Source organism: Synchiropus splendidus, chromosome 1 (genome assembly GCF_027744825.2).
Source record: "Synchiropus splendidus isolate RoL2022-P1 chromosome 1, RoL_Sspl_1.0, whole genome shotgun sequence".
NCBI classification, from domain to species: domain Eukaryota; kingdom Metazoa; phylum Chordata; class Actinopteri; order Syngnathiformes; family Callionymidae; genus Synchiropus; species Synchiropus splendidus.
This window is the reverse complement of record NC_071334.1, coordinates 21044741-21065511: the sequence shown is the minus strand read 5'-3', so window position 1 is coordinate 21065511 and position 20771 is coordinate 21044741. Positions and strand designations below refer to the sequence as shown.

Below are 20771 nucleotides of genomic sequence, written 5' to 3'. Positions count from 1 at the left end.
TCATGCACATATCACTTCTTTCCAAATTAATCTGATCTCTGACCAACTCCACAGAAAAACAAATCTTGTTTGGCTGAGAGCATCTGTGCAGCATCAGCTGGTTGTGAGCTAAATGCTTTAAGGCTTGAATCCTGGTGCCCAGTTGTTTGTACACTTTAATCTCTGGCTCCTACACTGCTCACACTGCTCCACTCTGGCCTTTCATGGCACCAAAAGAGGATTAAATGGAAGAAAACTCCAACTAGTTGTTTTTACTAGCATTCATTGACTGAACTCCACTGCTTATTGTTGCTGCTGCTCTAAATCAATCCTTGGTCACTCACTGGTGATTCCCAAAACCCAGCCAGGGTATCCATTTCAGCCTTTAAGCACTTAATCACTGACTTAATCTAATCTTTCCTTCTAAAGCACATTTCATTTACTTGTTTTTGACTCCTCACTTTCCTTGCTGTAAAAGGTCACAGCTCAACAAGTCACGATCTACTTAAAAGCCCAGTTAATGGCGCAAACAAAGGTCAGTTTCTCAGCACCATGTTGAAAACCTCTCCCTCTTGTAATCAAAAGCTACACAGCACCACTGATGAAAAGTTGCGTGCGTCACTCTGGCGTCGGAAAAGGAACCTTGAGTCAGTGGCATACATTGATTCTCAAGGAGCCTTTGAGTGCTCTAAAAAATAAATGTTTATTATACTCAGACCACTTCCCAAATGAAGAATGATTGGCAATGGTGTTGTGTGCATTGTATATAATTCACATTCATGAGGAACATTTTCATTAGTCAGCCTACTTATTACCTGGAATTAGCTTTACATTTCCGGGCTCATTTGAATCACTTTCGAGTTAACGGTCTTTGAGACTGAGATACGGAGGATCACCTGATTCCAATGTCAACTCCAGAACAGTGGAGCCAAACTTTAACAGCGTGCTCAAGGGGTGAACCCTCTCACTTTGTGAAGTTAAATGGACCACAGTGTGTTGGTTCTCCATCAAGAACCACATCCAATCCATATTCAGTTTAATTCTGAATGCTTTTACCATCTGCCTTTCTGAAGTGTTGCAAATAGTAAATGGCATTATTCATTCTTTTTTAAATTGTGTCTGGCTAAGTTTCAGAAATCTATTATCAATTTATTTCAGGTAAAAATGATGCATAGTACTGTACAATAAGTATTTTTTCTTGAAAACTTTCAGCATGTGGAGGTCAAAAATGTGCCACAGAAATATGCACAACTGCTACTCAATCTTAAAAATAAGATGTTTTCTGCAGCATGACTTTGGTGAAATAAATCCAATTGATGCTTTAAAATTTTGATCCTCTTAATGACCCGCAGCATTTCTTCCTCTCAGGTATTCAACATTCTCACTGACGGGATTTTGGAGAAGTTGAGCTAAACCAATTCAGAAACTTTAATCTGCTGAGGTTGGATGGAGCAGAACCTCAGCAATCTTCTGTAAATAAATGGAGGAAGGAAGACGAAAGAGCAAGAGGGAAATGGGAAGCAACACAAGCAGAGAAGTGATAAATAGTACCCCTGTGACACAACTTCAGGCTATATTTCCCTAAATCTGCAAGATTTTATGTAAATCGGGGGGAATCCCACGATGATAGATGCCACTGCCAAGCAATCACTGCTCTTTGTTTAAACATGTTTATGGATGTAAAAATTGACTAAGGAGCGCATCAGTTTGCATGTGTGGAAACAGTAGTCATTACTCTCATCATAAAAGAATGTTTGCCAACTATAGCAGGAATGGAAAGCTTATAAGTAGGATAATAGCAGAAACTCATAATGGCCATCCGCTACCAAGTGTGTTTGCGTCAATACCTTTTCATAATACGGGTACGTTAACCTGAAGTAGACACCTATGCTTACTGCTGTTTTAAGTGAGTGAATACATTAGAGTTATTTTGCAGCTTACATTAACCGTGAGCGAATCTTGACCTCACATAGTTTCTTGCAAAAGCTAATTAAAAGCTCCATTCAATTTTCCCTATTCATAATTTCTATCAGCACTTTGCCAATTCGACAAATGTTTAATTCTGTGGCACACAACCTCAGCTGTGTGAAGGAAGTTAATTTTCCAATATCACACATACTAATACATCACACACATATATGCACATACTTAAACTCAAATCAGCATACTTAAACTCAAATTAGCAACAACATTTTGCACAATTAAAAGACAAATATTGATATTCAGATATGTAATTATTACTTGTGAATGTATTATTAATGTATTAATAGTTGTGATTTATGCAGAATGACGGCACGTGCAACTCCAACAACAAAAAAATAAAAATTTGTTGCCGAAACTGAATTTTAGCGCAATTCAATTTGTAACTTGATCATACTACCACCCTGTCTGTAAACCATATTTCATTTTTTTTGTGCTGACTTTCAATTTAAGGGCAGGAAGTTATAGTGCACCATTTTTATTGAAACTCGACATCAAGAAATTTCCTGAAAGGTATTGCTGGCAAATGAAGCGCTGGAAGTAAAGTAACTAAATATGGCCATCCAAATACTTTGGTAGTGGATCGATGCATTTCATTCAGTCTAAATGTATTTGAGGATTACATTTTTAGACGTAACCAAAAGTGAATAACGAAAGGGGAAAAAACAGGCAACCAGGTTATGGGCAATGATTTTTTGTCTCTACAATGAAGAAGCTGTTTTACCATGAATAAGAATCCTTTGGGTAGAGTTCAATTTCAATGCAAAGGAAATGTTGTACGACATGAAGGCCTGCATTTTGCTGTTTTTGTGATTAAAGTTAAAATCCAACTATTAAGGGAAAAGAAAAATGTAACTTAAGCATGTTTATAATGCAATTGAGTTTCAGACGAGAATTCTAAAGAGAAGCTGAGCTGTTCTTGAAATTCCGCTGGCAGCCAGCCTCACTAGTCATCTGTCGATTTAGTGTGAGCTGCAGAAATCTGGCCCAGACAGACCGACCGAGAGCCAGGGTTTCAAACACATAGTTGAAAGGAAGAAACACACTTGGCACGCAGAGTGTACAGCTTCACCGTCACCCAGCCATGGAAGATTCTCACTCAATTCACTACAGTTAAGTCATTCATTTGAGCTAGTTCTGAAACTCAGCAGGGCAGTGTTGGACATGAACAAAAAGGATCCAACCTTATTGGTTGAGCATGCATCCTACAAAGGGGATATACCAGGCAGTAGGTCAAAACCTCGCCCTCAATAGAGGTCTCAGGAGGCTAAAATGACTTAAACAAGGACTATTGAAAAAGACCAATCGTAATTTTTCTGATTTTTTTTTTTTTATCTCAATCACATTTGGAATTTCAGAGGCTGAATTTGTAGACTTCTGTCTGGATTTAATTATGAATGTCATTTTTGTTTAGGAGTATTTCAAATCCACCAGTGTACTTTGGTTCTTTTCTATAGGATTAGTACTGACAAAAAAAGAAAACATCCATAATTCAGAACCACATATTATTATTATGCAGCCTTTGAATGCAGTACAAAGCGCTACACAATAACAATTCTCCATCACAACTGGCCCTTAAGGTCTGACAGAGTGCTGTTTCTGTGGCAAATTCTGCACAAAAACATAAAATATACTATCAGGACATGTCTTTGAAAATACTGACCTAGCTTTACATGCTTTCAAGGTCATTAAGTAATTTATTATTGTGGCTTTTGTTTGTTTTAAGAGTGATCCACAGTGTTAGCAAGACAAAGCATCAACTTAACATATACTTAAGCGAGAGAACACTGTTCATCCATTGCCACTTTAAACAAATACACTTCCAACACAAACCACTCAGTTTAACAGATTCCTTTTGCCTACCGTTCTCATTATGTCATTCAGGATGCACCACATTGCGACCGCAGATCTCCTATATTGTGCCACTAACAGACTTAATGGAGGGACTATTTAACTGTGGATAACTATTGACTTTAGAGATGATGTTCTTTGGTTGTGGGGGGTGGTGGGTGGGATCGGGTGTGGGGTGGGGTGGCCACACATGCTCAATCAAGGAGCTTTATCAAAGACAGGATTTGAATTTTTGTGAATTTCTGTGAATCCATCTTCCTTTAAGCAGGTGTCCAAAATGAATACAATGCCTTTGCAACATACTAAAACACCACTGGACTCTTTTTGGACACAAGTCAGTTTTGATTTCATTAACACATGCCCAGATTTGGCTGATTCAAATGCTTAGGTGTTTAATGCTTGTGATCAGTTGAAACCTGAACGGCGTCACAGGGACAGCACATGGGTCATTTTTGTACAGACCGTGAGGCTATTTCAAGGTCTAAAAAGAGCGTTTGGAGCAAGACAGCCATTTGACAAACTTTTACTAGCTATAACCAAAGCACCAAGAAATAATCGAATCTGGACAAAAGCATATCATCTTAGCCCTCTCTATTGTGATGTGAGGCACGATTACTGAAGAGAAAATAAATGCACAACAGGGCCCTTTTAACAGAGTAGCAAAACACACAACCAGATCTCAGTGGTAAACATCTAATGTGCACAAAATGTAAGAGATCACACAGTCAATGTCTTCAGATGCAAGGGAGAGCCAGGTGTCCCCTATAGTCTTAGTTAGTGAAAGGCACAAGAGAAAGTAAAGCTCCTCTGCCCACCTGTTCTTCATTTTCAGATAAAATGATTGAAAGTGAAAATCTGCCTCCATCTGTTTCAAAAGTTCAATGAGGGTTTGGAACAGCCCGACTTACCACGGCTGCATGAACACTACACTTCTCTATTGGTATTTGACATGTTGACAATTAAATTGTGCTTTAAAAAAAACAAAAAAGGATTTGGCAGAAATTAGAATTAGACAATTTAATTCGTGATGGCAGGGTTTCTACCACATATAGAGAAGCGTGGCACACCACCAAGGCTTGAATGAGGAATATTTTCAGAAATATTGTCTCTTTGTAAAGATGAAATCTCACGTGATCAAACGTATTTAAACGGAGTGTAAACATTGGAACTCAGTAAATATCAAATATTTGTCCAAATTCGATGTTTCTTTAGCACTGGTTGCTTAGCTCCGTTACATGTTTTTTTGTTTTTTTTCCCAGGGGTTGGGAGAGGCAATGGGGCAGTTTCTAAAATCCTGACCAAAACCCCAGTAATAATACCAGAATATAAATATAAAATAGGTACGTAGACTACTGAATATTTTCATCTCTTTTCAATATCACTTGGAAGTTCAATTTTTAGTTTAAATATTTATCTGATGCCATAGCAGATGCATTTAAAACTGAAACACAATTCCTACCTAGCCACTTTTTCATTGCTTTTTTACATTTCATAAGAAAGGACCAGCTGCTATTCTCCGACGTAAAAGGAGTATATTTTTGTCTTAGCATCCAAATGTAAGCACTTATGAAAAAAAAAACACATTTCATTCTCCTTTATAGATGCAGCGGATTTTACATTGAGACCGCCTCACTTTTTATGGTTCATCCAGAAATGATTTTACGACTTGTTACTAGAATGCCCCTTCTATTCCGTTCGTTAAAAGTTTCCGCAACAAATTAAGAGCACACAATTAAAAAAGGAGAAAGCAAAAGTAAACTTCCAACAAATCAAGTCTTAACAATAGTAAACAAAAATTGTTTACACTAATGATATCTGTGATTCTAGAACATAACACGTAATATGGTGGAAATAAAAATTGTTTAGAAATGTTTTTTAATAGCGCCAAAAATATGTGTGATATTAATTCAACGTTATAATTGTATTGACACTTTTTTTAAACACTCTTTTTAAGCAAACACTAAATCAGCTGTTTTTTATTCCACAATTGAACACATGAAGTGTAAATTCCAAGCAGTACATGATGTGAAAAAGAGGTCAGGCACTTACACAAACTTCAATTCTGCACAGTGAAGAGGAAAACAGGATCACACACCTGGAAAGACACACAATCTACTTTAATATTCAACTAAAAAAATAAAGAGGACAAACAACATCAGAGTGGAATTCACAACCAGATCATTACTGAGATTTATTTCTTTGAATCTCCAAATCCTAGGTTGCAAGTCTTTCTCTTACTTCCTCTGTGTGTTGTTTATTCATATGTTTACTTTTTAAAAAGTTACCTTTAAAGTGAAGCAATAACTTTTAAAGTAAAACACTAACTTTTGACTGCAGGGGATAGATTCAGAAAATGATAATTGTGAGTGAAATGTCTATTTCTGGTGCAGTGAATGTCCTACATTCTGTTTAGATACAGGTACGGGTGGGGGTGGAATGATTCTTGTCTCCAGGGCCCAAAGATGTGGATTTCTCTTGCTGAAAAATGCTTTTGTTCTGATAAATTGACACCGTCAGTTCGCACATTGCCACTGAGTGGCAGATACTGTGGGGATCAGTAGTGGGAACACAGATGGTACACAAGATCGGCGTCAGTCAATGTGACAGTTGTTGTTTTTTTTTTTTTTTTTTATTTCCTTTTGAGGGTGGGGGGTCTTCTCTTCTAAATCTGAACTTCCAAGATGAAGAACCAGGATGGAATAGAAATTAATCCACCTACACTTCCCTTCTCCCTTCAGGATGGCAAAATCTTTGTACTTGCATTGTAATTATTGGTAGGCTGTAGTTTGGGACTGTTATCTATGCCGCCCTCACACTTGTCATGCAAGTTTAACAGGAGCTTTATGAAGATTCAACAGATAACTAAGTTTTCTGTCAACTTCACTAAAGTTACATAGAGTTATTTCTTTAAACAACAATTCTAAAACTGTTAAAGGGACGTTCATTTGGTGATTTTGTTCCTCGTTCACAGTAGTCAATGCTCAGATACTAATAAAGTAGCTTGATGTCAAAATGTTAAGTCTTTGTCATTGGAAAGCTAACAAGTTCAAGTTGGCGCACTGAAAATGTTAAAGAACTACAAACGTGGGCATGAACAGTGTCTAATGTCAATCGCAGAAGCATGTAGGATGATAAAGCAGCTAAACTGAACTTGTTTGTTAACAGAAACAGAACAAACAAAACTGACTTCCACCCTGATCAGACATTATTGCTGCATTTTAACACGTACATTAGTGCAACAGTGAAACCATGTGATGCCACACAAACTACCAATGTTGAATGAGCACCGTTCACTGGGTGCGTTCAAGATGGCCCAAGGGGGCAGAGCACTGATTGGTGAAAGAGCATTTGCACGAGTACCATATGCAGGAGGACACAAACAGCAGTTATTCATGAAATGGTAAAATGGAAAAATTCCTCAGACCATCCAAATTTCACCTTCTAAGAACAGAATATTAACAGACATGATGCTATGGCCCATTTTAATCAAGGCTGTGGTCAATAGACAGGTGAATAAAATGCCACTGGACATTCACATTGTTTGTTACAGACCATTTTTTTAATGATTTAATGCTATTATTCTACACATACAGCAAAACAGGAGTCTTTAATGGATGAGTTTAGAAGTAAAGCATTAAACCCACTAGGACCCTGCATCTTCAGAGGTCTCACAATTCAATTACGATTTTCCTATCTGCGCTTCAGTTGAATTATGATTACATGCCAACCATTTGAGCCAATACGGTATCACGATTCACTACACACTACAGGAATAGCATTTGCCATTAGCAGTTGAAAGTGTTGGCAGGAAACGGCTAACGTGGTTTCTTGATTAGTCGCCTATTTCCATGGTATATTTCAGTATTGTGTCTTGTCAACTTCCAACTAGTTTGTAAAGTCCCAAATGAGCCATGAGCCATCTTTCAGCACACCTGCAGAAATTTTCGTCAGCCACTCCTCCACTATTTTCCTTGTTATTTTTTGCAATTTGTTCACTGAGGGTTGCTGTCGGCTGATAAGCAGTTGCTTATGTCGCAAATGAGTTTTCCATACGTCATGGTCCACGAAATAATACGACGACGCCTGCCAAGTGCAACTTTAACAAATATATAATGACTGATTTTGTCATTGCATCGGTCAGAATCGTTCATGCATTCACAATGGATCAAGAAAACAATACTTTCAACAGCCCTAAATTCCACTCCACAGATTCAGATGATCAAAGAAGTAAATTCCATTAAACATGATCTATTAGAGGTGTTTTCATTACCAATTTGGACAATTAGAAAAAAAATGACATTCCTTTCACTATTCACCAAAGGTATGTTGCTCCTCTCCGTGAGTTGTCCTTTTATAACAGCAGACTCGTCTTAACTAATTTAGTGCAGACCTGAACTGCACAATGTCACAGTGAACTGCATAATGACAAGTGTTTTCCAAGTGCTCCCAGAATGGGCATTTTGATTTGTTCTTTAATGTTTACCGAGTGATGAAAAAAACATGGACCAGTCCTATGAAAAATACATAGCTCTGAAAACACCTTGGCCCTTTCTCTGGGCTTTATGGTGTATTTATAACAGTAACCTGAAAGGCTTGTCAACATTCAATTAGCCCACTGTAGCCTTTCTAAACTGAACAGGACCATTGGGTCACTACAGTCCTGCCTGAGGGCAAATACCTTGAAAAAGTGGTTGGTCTCAATTGACTAATATACAGTGAGCACGTAGAGAATGTGAATAAAGCAAGAGAAAGTATCAATGCAATAAAGAAAAATATTGGGGAAAAAGGCAAACAAAAATGTGCTAGCTTGTTCTATGATTGTTGTACAGTCAGAGAAGTTTACATATTATATTTTATAAAAGAATGGTCCCAAAACTGCATGTTGCTGAATCTAAATTGGGGTAAAATATATGTATGTATTGTGTCACTTTTAGCTTATGCAGACATGCAAAGCAAATGTAACAATCAGAGCACGGTTAGTTTGACACATGTATTTTGCTACACTCAGATAATGACAAACATATTCTGTAATGTCCATATATGGCTGCTTTGCTAGGGGGCTGGTTATTAAGGATTAACTGCTTCAGGAGTTTTGCCGTCTAGGCCTGGTGTTTATGTTGAATTTATTATGCTGTGAAAGGGGTGGATAGTTTTTTGAAGTAAATCACTGGATTACTCAAGTAAAGTATGGTTAGAGTAGTTCACTAAACTTCACTAGTGATTAGACAGGTACCACGAAAGAAACCAGTCTGTAGAATGGTAGACTCAAACACATTTAGACCACATGCAGTCTGTCACCCCGTTTCCAGATTTCTATGCGAGTACATTTATTTGTAGTGTAAACCGAATACTAGAACAGATGGTGTACAATATCAATGTACAACACACAAATCTTTTCGAAAGTTTCCGCAGAGACAATCATTTTCAATGGCTTAACCACCAAAACCTAAAAGGCTATCATAGCATAAACAGTGATGTCTCTATCTGACTGTTCTAGAATGGTAGTATTCTAGAGCACTGTTTTTAACAGAAATGACAGCTATGTTTGTTTCTTCCCAAATGAATTATACTAGAACAAATGAAAGTGAAGGATTACAGAGATTAAAGGAACAACAGTAATGCACCAGATCTGTCTGACATTAACATGAGTGACCTCAAACCTGACACGTAAGGACCCTTTCAGCTTCAGCTTACCAGCTAAAGAAGCAAGCAGAAGGCTCAAATAACAAGAAGGATATATATAGTGAGTAGCACTCCCATGATGTGGACAACAGATCCACAATACACGCTATATTGTGTACAATTGGATGATGCATTAATGAAGAGCATTGGGGAGGGGGTGATATTTAGAGATGACATGAGAAGAGTACTAAAGTAAAATCCTTTCTCTTTCTATTGTGGCACACCAACTGTACTCCCCTTTACATCTTGCTCTATACTTGTAATAGCATCCTTTACAATCCAGATCTGACAGCATTATAGTACTTAACAGCACCATAAAATCTTCTTCGATCAGTTAAGCCTGTGCATATTATTTTTGTTTAATTCCACACGCACAAAGAGTTGGATACAGGATCTGTCAGACAACCTGCACTTTTCCTTGTTTTCAAAACACAAGAGAAAATTACATGACATCACAAGTTATAGAAACAGTTTCAGAGAGTATGATGACATACATCTGATGAACAATACATAACATGGCATGCTTGCATTTTATACAGTTCTTCAAACTCTTTAGCACACATACTGACATATATTTTTGCAGTCAATTAACAACAAAATGCTGTTGCCAATGAAGAGTAAATTCTCTTACTTAAAAATGTGTACTGAAATGTTAAGGTTGATGAATCCATGCGCACTACAGTGATGATGGATTAATCACACAGGTAACCTTTTCAACAACTTTGTAATCCATTTTTTTCTTTAAAAAAAAATCTCACTTCATATCAAAAAGGTGCCGGGCCAACATGTAAGTCGATAACCTGCCGACTGTCACTCAGGTTGACTGTTGACAGCTTGGTCAGACCAGAAAAGCCACTGGCTTACTGAAATGACTGCAATCACAAAGCTCAGGATATTTCCCTCTGCAGATCACATCGTTGGACAGTTCTGAAGCAACCAAGACAGATGGACAGCAGCAAGAAAAAGCACAATGAAAGCATTTTTTTCATATATTTTTTTATATATTTTGAGAATTTCATAAAATGTTTTATAAATGTTCATAAATGTCTGTCGTGCTACTGAGGTCAGTAACGTGATACTTTCAACCAATTTATCAACCATGATTCTGAAAGTTTTTGTCAAGCTTGACTAACTTATTTGCTCATCACTTATTATAGACACATAGGACAATCAAATAGTCCATACTGTTTCTGCTGTTCTTTACAATGCTTGACTTGCACACTTCTTACTTACTGAGCATCTTTTTAATTTAGCTCTCAAACAAAATTCTATTGCTACCATTACTGAAATTATGACATTGCTATCTTTTTTCAAGTGACTTTATGTCTGTGGCTCATCTGCTTCTTACAGGTGTTGGGCTCAAGCCTCACAAACCTAGTGGATATTCATGATACGAAAGCAAGAAGTTGTTAAGTGCTGAAATGTGAGTTCTTCAAGTCACGTCACCTGATAAACAAATTGTTTAGAAGGCATCATCAGTGAAAGAGTAATCAAGGGGCAATGCAAAAACAGAAAGTAATCAAAACCCTTTAAGAGACTTCACTTAATAAGACTGATAATCTCCACTTTGGCTCGATTCTCCGGATCTCGGTTTAATTGCTCTAGTTAATCAGGACTTTATTTGTTGACAACATTTCTTTGCAAGACTCATCTAGAAAACACACAATCGCTCTCAATCCCGAAGATTGGCGGCACCCTGAAATTAAGCCAGGAAAGCTCAGTGAAATTACATTTTGGAAGTTGTTGTTGCCAAAGAATGATTAAACTACAAATACCTGTCTGTCTCTTCGCGTTCGACTCAAAGCTTTATTGGACACGTAGAAATATTCTCACTACACTACACTTTCTTTCCAAATAGTAATATTATACTAATATATATAGTAGGGTTACTGCTACATGTAAACTATTGTGGCGCACCATCAGGGCTTTAAAATTATCTCTCTGTTAAAGATGAAATCTCAAGTGGTGATATCATACGTATTAACACACTGAAACAAACAGTGGACATGAATCTGTGTGTAACAGAAAAAAAAGAAATAAATATCAAAATAAGTAAATAGCATAATAATAGAATGGCTAAATGACGCTTTTGACTATTGTTATATAGAATGAGGAGCTTGTACCCATCGCAGCGTCTACATTTACTTTGAATGCTGAAAACCAAAGTTGCTGCATCAAGTGAGTGGCAGTGGGTTCTTACTCAACTCTAGTGTTGGGGTGTGAGGAAATCAGTGTAATGGACTGGATCAAATTCCAGATCTGAAGCTGCAGGTTACGTAATGGAGTCAAAGCAGCCTCCCATGAAAAAATGTGCAGTTGTGCTACCAATAAATTCTCCAAGAATTGACCAAAATATATAAATATATCACCAGAAGACGTCTTGATGTGTCAGATTTAGTCTTACCTGTGGTTTCAGCACAAACTACGCAATTCCGGTCTGTTCATCCCTACATCATTTCATTTTTACCAGGCTATCACAAGCTGATTGAAACTAACTGTAAACCAGTGTACGATGAAGAGTGTGTATATAAAATCAGCACTGGGTGGTGAAGTTTCTTTGAAAAATCAAAAACCACAGCCTTACTGCAATAATAATAGGTCAGTTAAGCAAACTTCAAAGGCTTTCTTAATATCAAACAAAACCACCATTAACTGAACCTCACTTCTTTATGAACCTTCTGTATTACAAAAAAACATTGATCCATTTCTACCAACTCAATAAATAAACAAATTGATACTCACAGTCTTCCTTCAAGTCACAGAGGAGCAATAAACCTCCAACTTACAAAACAGCAGTCACTGTAAATGCTTCTTTCACCCATACAAATACTTTAGCAGCTCAAATGACTCACATCCCCTCTCCCAACCTCTGTCAACCATCATGAGGAGGTAAACATTTCCAAATATGGCGAAAATATGAAGACAGTATTGAGGGCAATATCAGTTTGGTTTGCTTTTAGCTTGGAATGCCAGAGTCACTCAGCAGAGCCAGTTCTGTGGTGCATACCTTTCACTTAGAATAATAATGATGATTGTAGAGAACGTTTCACAAGTCTATGGGACCAGCCTGAGCCAAGACAGCAAAGACACAGGCCTGCACATCTAGGCACAAGACGAATTCAACCATTTTCTGGAAAATAAGGGAAGCTTCTCACAAAGCCATTTGGTTTCTGGCACCATCCCAGCCAGATTAGCAGGTAGAATTAGTCCCGGACATCTTGTCAACAGATTAGGCTGGAACGATTAAGAAGGTGTAATTAAAGCTAGATTGCTTCACCGAAGAGCGCTTGGTCAGTCAAGATCAGGGCAATATTAACGTCCTTTAAGTCGGAACATCAGGCCACCCTGACCTCACTGTCTGTTGAGGAGCAACTTAATTTCACTCTACTTCACCTTCATTTGACTCCATGAGTTTTCAACACTACCCCAGCCATACACTGACCTGAAATTCTGAAGGCATTCTGGTCTAAAAACAAAGTTTGAAAGTTTTGTTTTGGATGCCAGAAAGATGAACCTACCCTAAACACTAAAATCCATATGCATGTGGACTTAATGCGTACAAGTGATTTTCAATATTCATGCAAAGCAACTTCATGACATGACTCAAGACGAAGGCAATAATAATTAGAAATGAACCTCATTGCATTCTAGTTTTTCGGTTTGTTATGCCGACGTTTAGCTTAGTGCCTCTAGTTATTACACCCACAACACAAGTAAACATGACCTTGTTAGTCTAACACAACCACAGGAAGTAATGTATAATAATATAATTATGGATGAGATAATAGGCACATTGAGACAGGCCACAGAATACATAGGGTAAAGCAGCATGCTCCTGGAAACACACTAAATGAAACTTTTACACAGTGAATTGGCAATTACTTATTTTTTTCCATATTGTTAACAAGTGTACCTTAATTAAATAGAACGACACAAAATCGACTTTCCAGTTGTTTATCCTGCAATACTACAATCCTGCGTCATGCAATGTGTAGCATACGTGGAGTAACGAAAAGCAATACTGCATGCGACAGAGTGTGACCCCATCTCACGACCACCTTCCAATCGATCAGATGAAAATCAAATCTGTTTGAAATCCTGGTCACCCTTCGTCATGCTATCGAACTGTCGATGCAGTGTCAGAAGCCCCTTTACCTCAACCAGTCACACTACACATGCGTAAACATAGATATGGACTAGAAAGCAAGACAGAGAAGCATTGCAGCACAGCAGACCTGGAACCAAGCAAAAGGGGGGTTGACTTGTTGAACTGTGGCAGGCACTGTCAAGTGGAGTCAATGTGGCCTACCATCGCTACCATGACAATCGAGAAAAGAGTTGGGTGGGGATTGCCACACAATTGTAACTGACTGGTAAGTTGTTGAGTTTTTTTTTTTTCCTGGCCCAGCAATTTAACAGTTGCTAAATTTCACCGTTGGTGCCGTTTACCTCCAGCTCTCAATGGGGAAATAGACAGACCATAATGCCCACGTCTACCTAGCCATTTATTTGTGGCAGCCTGTTCCTTATCATGCCTGGGTACAGAGGGCATAAATAACTTGTCATGTGTTTCCCTTTGATGTGCGCTCATCAAGTCTTAGGATGGAATCTGTAGACATCCAAGCATTTCCTACTTCCGCCTTTTTTCTTCTTCTACGTTGCAGTTCCAGAATAAATGTTCTATGTGTACAGACAGTGTAGGCAGTCAGACTGGATATGGGAACCAGGTTGTATTGCGTGAAAACAGGAATCGTGCGCTCCAAACAGAACTATACCATCAAGCTGACAACAGTGGAAGCGAGGACGATTCCATTTTTTTTTTTAAACCAGTCGCAGTTACTCTGAAAGACCCTGCAATTTCGATAAGATTCAGGATTCTTCAAATCAAGCAGCGGAGCGATAGTCACGTGTACAATGTACAAAAACATTAGCAAAAATGACACAAAATATTGAAAGTCACCATTCTTAGTCTTAATTTACATCTGCGATAGATGTGATGCTGTGAAAGAGAGCAGGATGCACAGAACAGACAAAAAAACAGCTTTGACAATCACATGATTATGGCAGCGATTGAGTGAGAATATGATAAATCCTTAAGCCCAACAGGTGGTCAACAGGTTAAGTTTTTGGCCTATGGCCATGGCTTCACTCATTCTCACTACAGCGACTATTTTCAAGTGGAAGGTGTTTCAGTGGAGTCAAATGTGTTGGACCCAAGGGGCTCTCATCAATATTTCATCTTGAATGTCTTTTTCTCCCCCACACTTTCTTTAACATATACGCAGTGTTTTATAAAGTCATGTACAATGACCTCGTCTGCTGGCAAATGCATTCCGGCAGTGTTTTCTAGTTTTATATTACTCATATAATTTTTGTAAATAAGAAGGCAATAATACCAATAACTGTTAATATAAAACATCATGTGCATAAGATAGTGATGGTATAATATTCATACACCAATCGAAAGGGTTTTCATACCTTTTCTTTTTCTTGATGAGGGAATGTTTTCTTCTCTTTGGAAACAGAGCCCTGTCCTTCACTGTGCGATCTGTTGCAAAAAAAAGTAACCCAATGAAATCATTTGGTGCTGAAATACTCGGGCAGGGCAGGACAACATTGCTCATAAGTCTGTTGCAACAAATATGAAGCAGCTGCTAAAACGTGAAAACAGGAAACAGTACAGTTTTGAAATGATCCGTGACACCAACAGAAATGGATTTGGTCATCTTGGGACAAGGACCATCTAGTCACTCCATTCTGGTCTTGACACAGTAATTTAAAAATACAATTATTCAGGAATTTAGGATTTACTAAGGGCCAATGGATTTAATATGCTATTACAGACTACAATTGCAATGTACGACTCCATGTAAAATTACTCAATACAAGTATTCAGACTTGGGGCGGGGTCACACATCAATGATTGACAGGTCTCAGTCACCGCAGCACTGTTTTTCCTTTATTAATACAAAACCTCAGAAAGCTATTGGGTCATATAGGTCAGCTCTCTGAGAGTAGGTCTGAGCTTTACTGGTCACTCATTCATTATTTCAAGTTCACTTGAATGAATACAAACTTGCAGCACAAACCAAACAAGGTGTGCTCCAAGTCACACCACTCAAGTGTCAGAGTCATTAAAGACACGCAAAGATGGAAAACACTGTTAAAAAAAAAAAAAAAAAGGTAGGGCAAGATTATCAATTCAGAGACATAAATCGATTTCCTGTCTCCTCATACAATATCAATTTTCACCGGTGAAAATCCACAATTAAGTCTTTGATGAAAGACCAAAACAGCAAAAACGTGCAATTGAGTTTCAACCAAGAGAGACCGCGGTAGAACAAACAATAGCAGGAAACTCACACGACCAGGCGCACGCTGCGGTTCAAACAACAAGCAGTATAATTGAACCGCCTGACACATGTCAGACACACACTCCTCATTTGATCATTTTTGTCATCTCTGGCACCAAGTTGGGGGTGCTAGCTTCAGAGTATAGTGTGATACAAAGTCTGCATGCACACAACATTGAACTTTTACCTATGTTCCCATTTGTCAATGACTTCCTGCTGGACCGATCCACAGTGCTGTATATTAATGCAGGACCCAGTCTAAAGAGAACTGCTAACAATGTTTTGCTTTTATCATGTTTTGAGCCTTTTTAGGTTATTCTAAAGAATGTTCTTGACAGCACCTGTTACGGTTGTTGTAGTAAAGAAATGTGTTGATAACAGCTTCCTTTAAGTTACATTTAGAACAGATACAATGTAATTAATCGTGAGTTATTGCTTTTCCTTCCTCACGTCCAAGGCCCTTACAGTCTTCATAGAATTTGTTATTTTGAGACATCTTTTGAATTCTTGTACTTTGAGAGGCGGTAATTCAGTATTACGTTCAGTCGGCACAGACAAGTAATTACAAAAGTGGTGCTTCTTACCATGAAGACCAATCACTCTGAATCAACAATGGAAAAAATGCTCAAATGGAAACAAAAATTGATTCATACTTTTTTGAAGACAGGAGGGCTGCTCAGAATCTGCAGTAAAATGCACAAATCATTAACCCCTCACCTATTAGTAGTACCTAGGAACGAATAATTATATAAAGAATCTTGTGTTGAAAGTTCTTGGCTCAAACTTGGAACTCTCACACCACTTCACCTTCGACAAGAATTTATCCAGCAAGAATCCAAGGTTAGACGATGAGGGTAGACACAGCCACGATTTAACACTTTCTATTTTCGTACTCCCTCAAACATCTGTCCTTTTGACCACGTTAGGTTTTTAATTTGTCCAACATCTTGTGATGAACTCATTATTTATTTGGCGCACAAACTGACAATGTCAAAGGTGACATGTTCAGAGGCCTCCTAATGTCTCCGTTTTGATTTCAAGAACCAAGTTGCAATTCTTTTCATGAAAAGACAGCCTCATTAAAATCCGCAGTGAAACATAAACACTGGTGTCACTTGAATAAACCTACCGGGGGGTCTGAGCTCAAACGCAGCGGAGCACTCATCTTTCAACTTTAACATCATCAACACTGTCAACTGCGTCTTTTTAAACCAAAGATTTTAAAGACAGTTCTGTTTTATGTTGCAAGAGTCAAAACTGTGCCTGAGCGACACGGATGTATTCGGTTTGATGACAGGGCTCTCAGGGGACCATGGTGTTATTGATTTGAAATTCACATGCTGTCAAAGCGTTAAAAAGGCCCTCCTTTAAAGAAAGAAGTTATCTTTCCCACTTTGCAACATTTTATCACAGAACAATCTTTCTCATCTAAAGATTGTTTTATGTTATTGAATGAAAATGGAAAACGTCTCCTTACATCAGATTACCAAGAACACTGATGAAATACAGGAAACATCTTTAAGCATAGTTTAAAGAATATCAAAGCATAGATGAGCATTCCATCTTAGAATATAGAACACACTTAACTAATAAGTGGTATGAATGCACAGACATTCTCATTTGAAAGGACTGCGGACTCCTATGATGGAATTAATTTTGAGGTGATCACAGGGCATTGTGTGAATTTTTGGCAGTGGAAAAATCTAAATGTGTGAACTAGTCTCCGGTTCAAGAGCCCGGGATCAACATGCTGCGGGACCATATGTACATTCTTACAGGTTTTTCTATGCACCAACGGTTTGCCTGTTGTCGCTTGGATTAAGGTTGCAACAACTAATGATAAAATCAATAATTAACAAGTGTTGGCAAAAACTTGATATATGTTATTATACGTAAATATGTTATCGATTTGTTTTATCATATAATGATTCTACTTCATAAATAAAACTTTCATAGCAATTTAATTTGACAATGATCCGATTGTCATTCAGCATGGTACTTTTTTCTGGGAAGGGGGGGAATTTGTTTTCCACATTATTCACAAAACACAAGCAATAACTCATTCTATTGTACGACCAACACAAAATCTCAAACAGCCGACAAATAAATCCCAGCCTAACAATCTGATGAGAAGAGATGAAATGATGCATACACTGGTATGGATAACATAACTCAGAGAAAGATACAAAGCACATTAAAGAATGCATAAACCCAGCCCCAGTCAGAGTTGAGGGGCTCTCAAAACTCTGACCGCCATTTCTTTCCATGTTAATATAGAGTACAATACATCACTCTGGCAGGGAGTCAGTCAATGGAATTCAAAGTTGAGCTTGGAAATTTTCAAATGTCAACACTGTATGCAGACAACGGACACACAGAGAATCTCACTTGATACTTGATACCATGGTCAATGAGGAAAGTGATCAAAGTAAGAGCAAACATGTGAGACGTGTGCCAGACAGTCCAGATAATCGACTGCTGCTGAACCGCTCCTGCTTGGTCATCAGCTAGTGCTGTCACAGCTGAAGTCACGGTGCGGTGCCTCTGTAACTGTCTCTGGTGGCGCGTGTTGCCACGGTTCTAGTAGACTTGGTTATCAAGTTACCTACGGCGGTGCACTTTTTTTCTGTTTTTTTAAATTGCAGCCTTTGTGATCCAAAAATCACACTCTATTCCATCTCGATTTCAATGGCACAGAGCGAAAGTAGGGGAAAGGCATTCAGCGAGACATAGGCCTGGAACATGGCGGCTCCCAATCACAACTGAAGAATCCTCTGATGAGCCTCCTTTGTTCGACATTAACATCTTGAATGTTCACATCTCAATAAAGACAAGACAATGATATATTGTCAATTTTGCGAGCCATATCTAAGGGTTCATATCTCTACATGATGACAACATATCTTTCATCCCTGGTCAGGACCCCAAGAAGATTGGACAGCGGAGTAAATGTGGTCCCCATGAAAAGTAGCGCTCCTAGCAGTGTTGCAAAACTCCCAAGTTGGCTGCCTTCAGGCCACTTTTTTTAGCAATCACTTGATCCAGATGGCCCATTGAAACGTCATAAAAATGCTATCACTTGTTACAGTTTCACTGAAATCCATATATAACTCTTTGCATTTTTTTGACCAGTAAAGAAACGTGTTGCCTGTCCATCACCGTAGTACTGACCACTGCAGCTTGGAAACAGGCAGCTTGTGCATTCAACACATCTAAATGGACCATTGAACTGTTGTTCGACCTAATGCATCACTTGAGAGGCAATTCCTCAATAAAGCTGTAGGGCTTCGTGTATTATTGTCGAGGAAATAAAGGCCTAGATACTTGGGTCAGTAAAATGTTGAGAAACAACGTGGCGACTCTTCGGTCATAAACACTACGTCACTGAATTGCTTTTTTTCGTGTTTAATACAGCAGCAACCGGTCCGGGAGTTGTCGAATGTGTGTTGTAGCTCGTTCGAGACTCGGCTCTTCGGGAAAATGAAGTTTGAGAGACAGTTCCGAGCTGAATATGTGTCCACACAGGAGCGCTCATGTTTCTCCGGTGACAGTGTCTTCCGCATTACTCAGCAGCAGACACCTTGGCTAAAAACAAACCCAGCACGGACGTCCAGTCTCGCCTCACAGCTAAAATAGCACATTAAAGGAGCTTCAGCCTCCCGGCTGGTTTGCAGCTAGTTAGCAGGACTAGTTTCAGTTGTTTAACATACTCCAAAGCCACGAAACACGTCCACGCCCTCGCCGTGAACACAGTAACATTCCTGTGACAAGGCCGAACCAGCTCTCGCTCACCCCTACAAACATGTTCCCGAGAAAACACTGAGCCCCGAATGTTCGGCCTGACGGTTCTGCTTACCTCGCTTTCCAGGGAAAGTAGCGGAATGTGACACCACCTAAAATAGCGAAACTTCTTGCTCCAAAATCTGGGAGTTGTGGGTTGTGACGTCACGCGGTGAAATTCCAGGCGAGTGAGTTCGGGGGTTTGCCCATGTAAGGCAGTAGGCCAGCGGCATGACTCGACACCGGCTGCCGGCCTCGCTTCCCGAGCTCTGGCAGCCCAAACACGGATGTGGAACATGCCTATCTTCATGAGTGTTTAAGCAGATGAACTCATATGGCATTTAGTGAGTTTTGTAACCATCAAACAACATAGAACAAACATAAAGAAAGAGGAGGAAATGTTAATATTTTGTGAAGAAAAATGATTGTAGAATCAAACATTCATAGTGTATGTCATCAATATCCTGTATGTGCAGAAACCAGGATTCATAGTTGTAGGAGGTGAAGATTCATAGCTGGAGGATATGTCTGTGTATCACCAAACACATTCTAGCTCAGAATGAATGAAATATTCTGATTAAAGACTACGTTCTTTTCATTGTTTAATGTGTCACATAAAAAATATCAATGGAAATCAAATGTATGAACCCATGCAAAGTAGAACAACACGCTACTGGCAGATCCAAATTCAATGTAATGTCCTTAAAACAAGTCAAAATAAGGCTCACTCGTGTGTGTGGCCTCCACATGCCTTTATGACCTTTCTACTACGCCTGGACATGCTCCTGTTGAGGCGGCGGATGGTCTCCTGAGGCATCTGTCTGTAGCGTTGGTGGATGGAGCGAGACACAATGTCGCAGATGTTCTCAATTGGATTTGGGTCTGGGGATTGAGGGGGTCATTCCCTAGCATCAAATGCCTTCATCTTGCAGGAAGTGCTGACACACTCCAGCCACACAAGGTCTAGCATTGCTTTGCATTAGGAGGAACCCAGGGAACAACGGACAAGCATATGGTCTCAAAAGGGGTCAAAGGATCTCATCTTGGCATCTGATGGCTGCTTTCATCTGTGAAGAGCACAGGGCACCAATGGGCAAATTTTCCTGTCTTGGTGTTCTCTGGCAAGTGCCAAGCATCTTGCATGGT

General features: G+C 38.9%; 1 protein-coding gene across 8 annotated transcripts in view; it reads right to left on the bottom strand.

Annotated features, from left to right (window-relative positions):
• The window catches only part of lpp (LIM domain containing preferred translocation partner in lipoma), a 114692-nt gene extending 94806 nt beyond the window's left edge, over positions 1-19886 (bottom strand). Inside the window, exons 1-3 of one of the 8 annotated variants that reach the window (XM_053864286.1) lie at positions 19702-19886; positions 14971-15040; positions 5860-5905 (exon numbers count right to left, since the gene is read on the bottom strand). Coding sequence is in view for 1 of the 8 variants with exons in the window: in XM_053856147.1 (XP_053712122.1) it covers positions 14971-15040; positions 16975-17029 (125 nt within the window). In the remaining 7 variants the exon portion in view is untranslated. Of the gene's footprint in view, positions 1-5859; positions 5906-14970; positions 15041-16032; positions 16112-16974; positions 17096-19701 lie in introns of those variants that run through there. The other 7 variants (XM_053880107.1, XM_053872014.1, XM_053843515.1 and 4 more) reach the window with 7 other exon arrangements.
• Between the last annotated feature and the right edge of the window lie 885 nt (positions 19887-20771).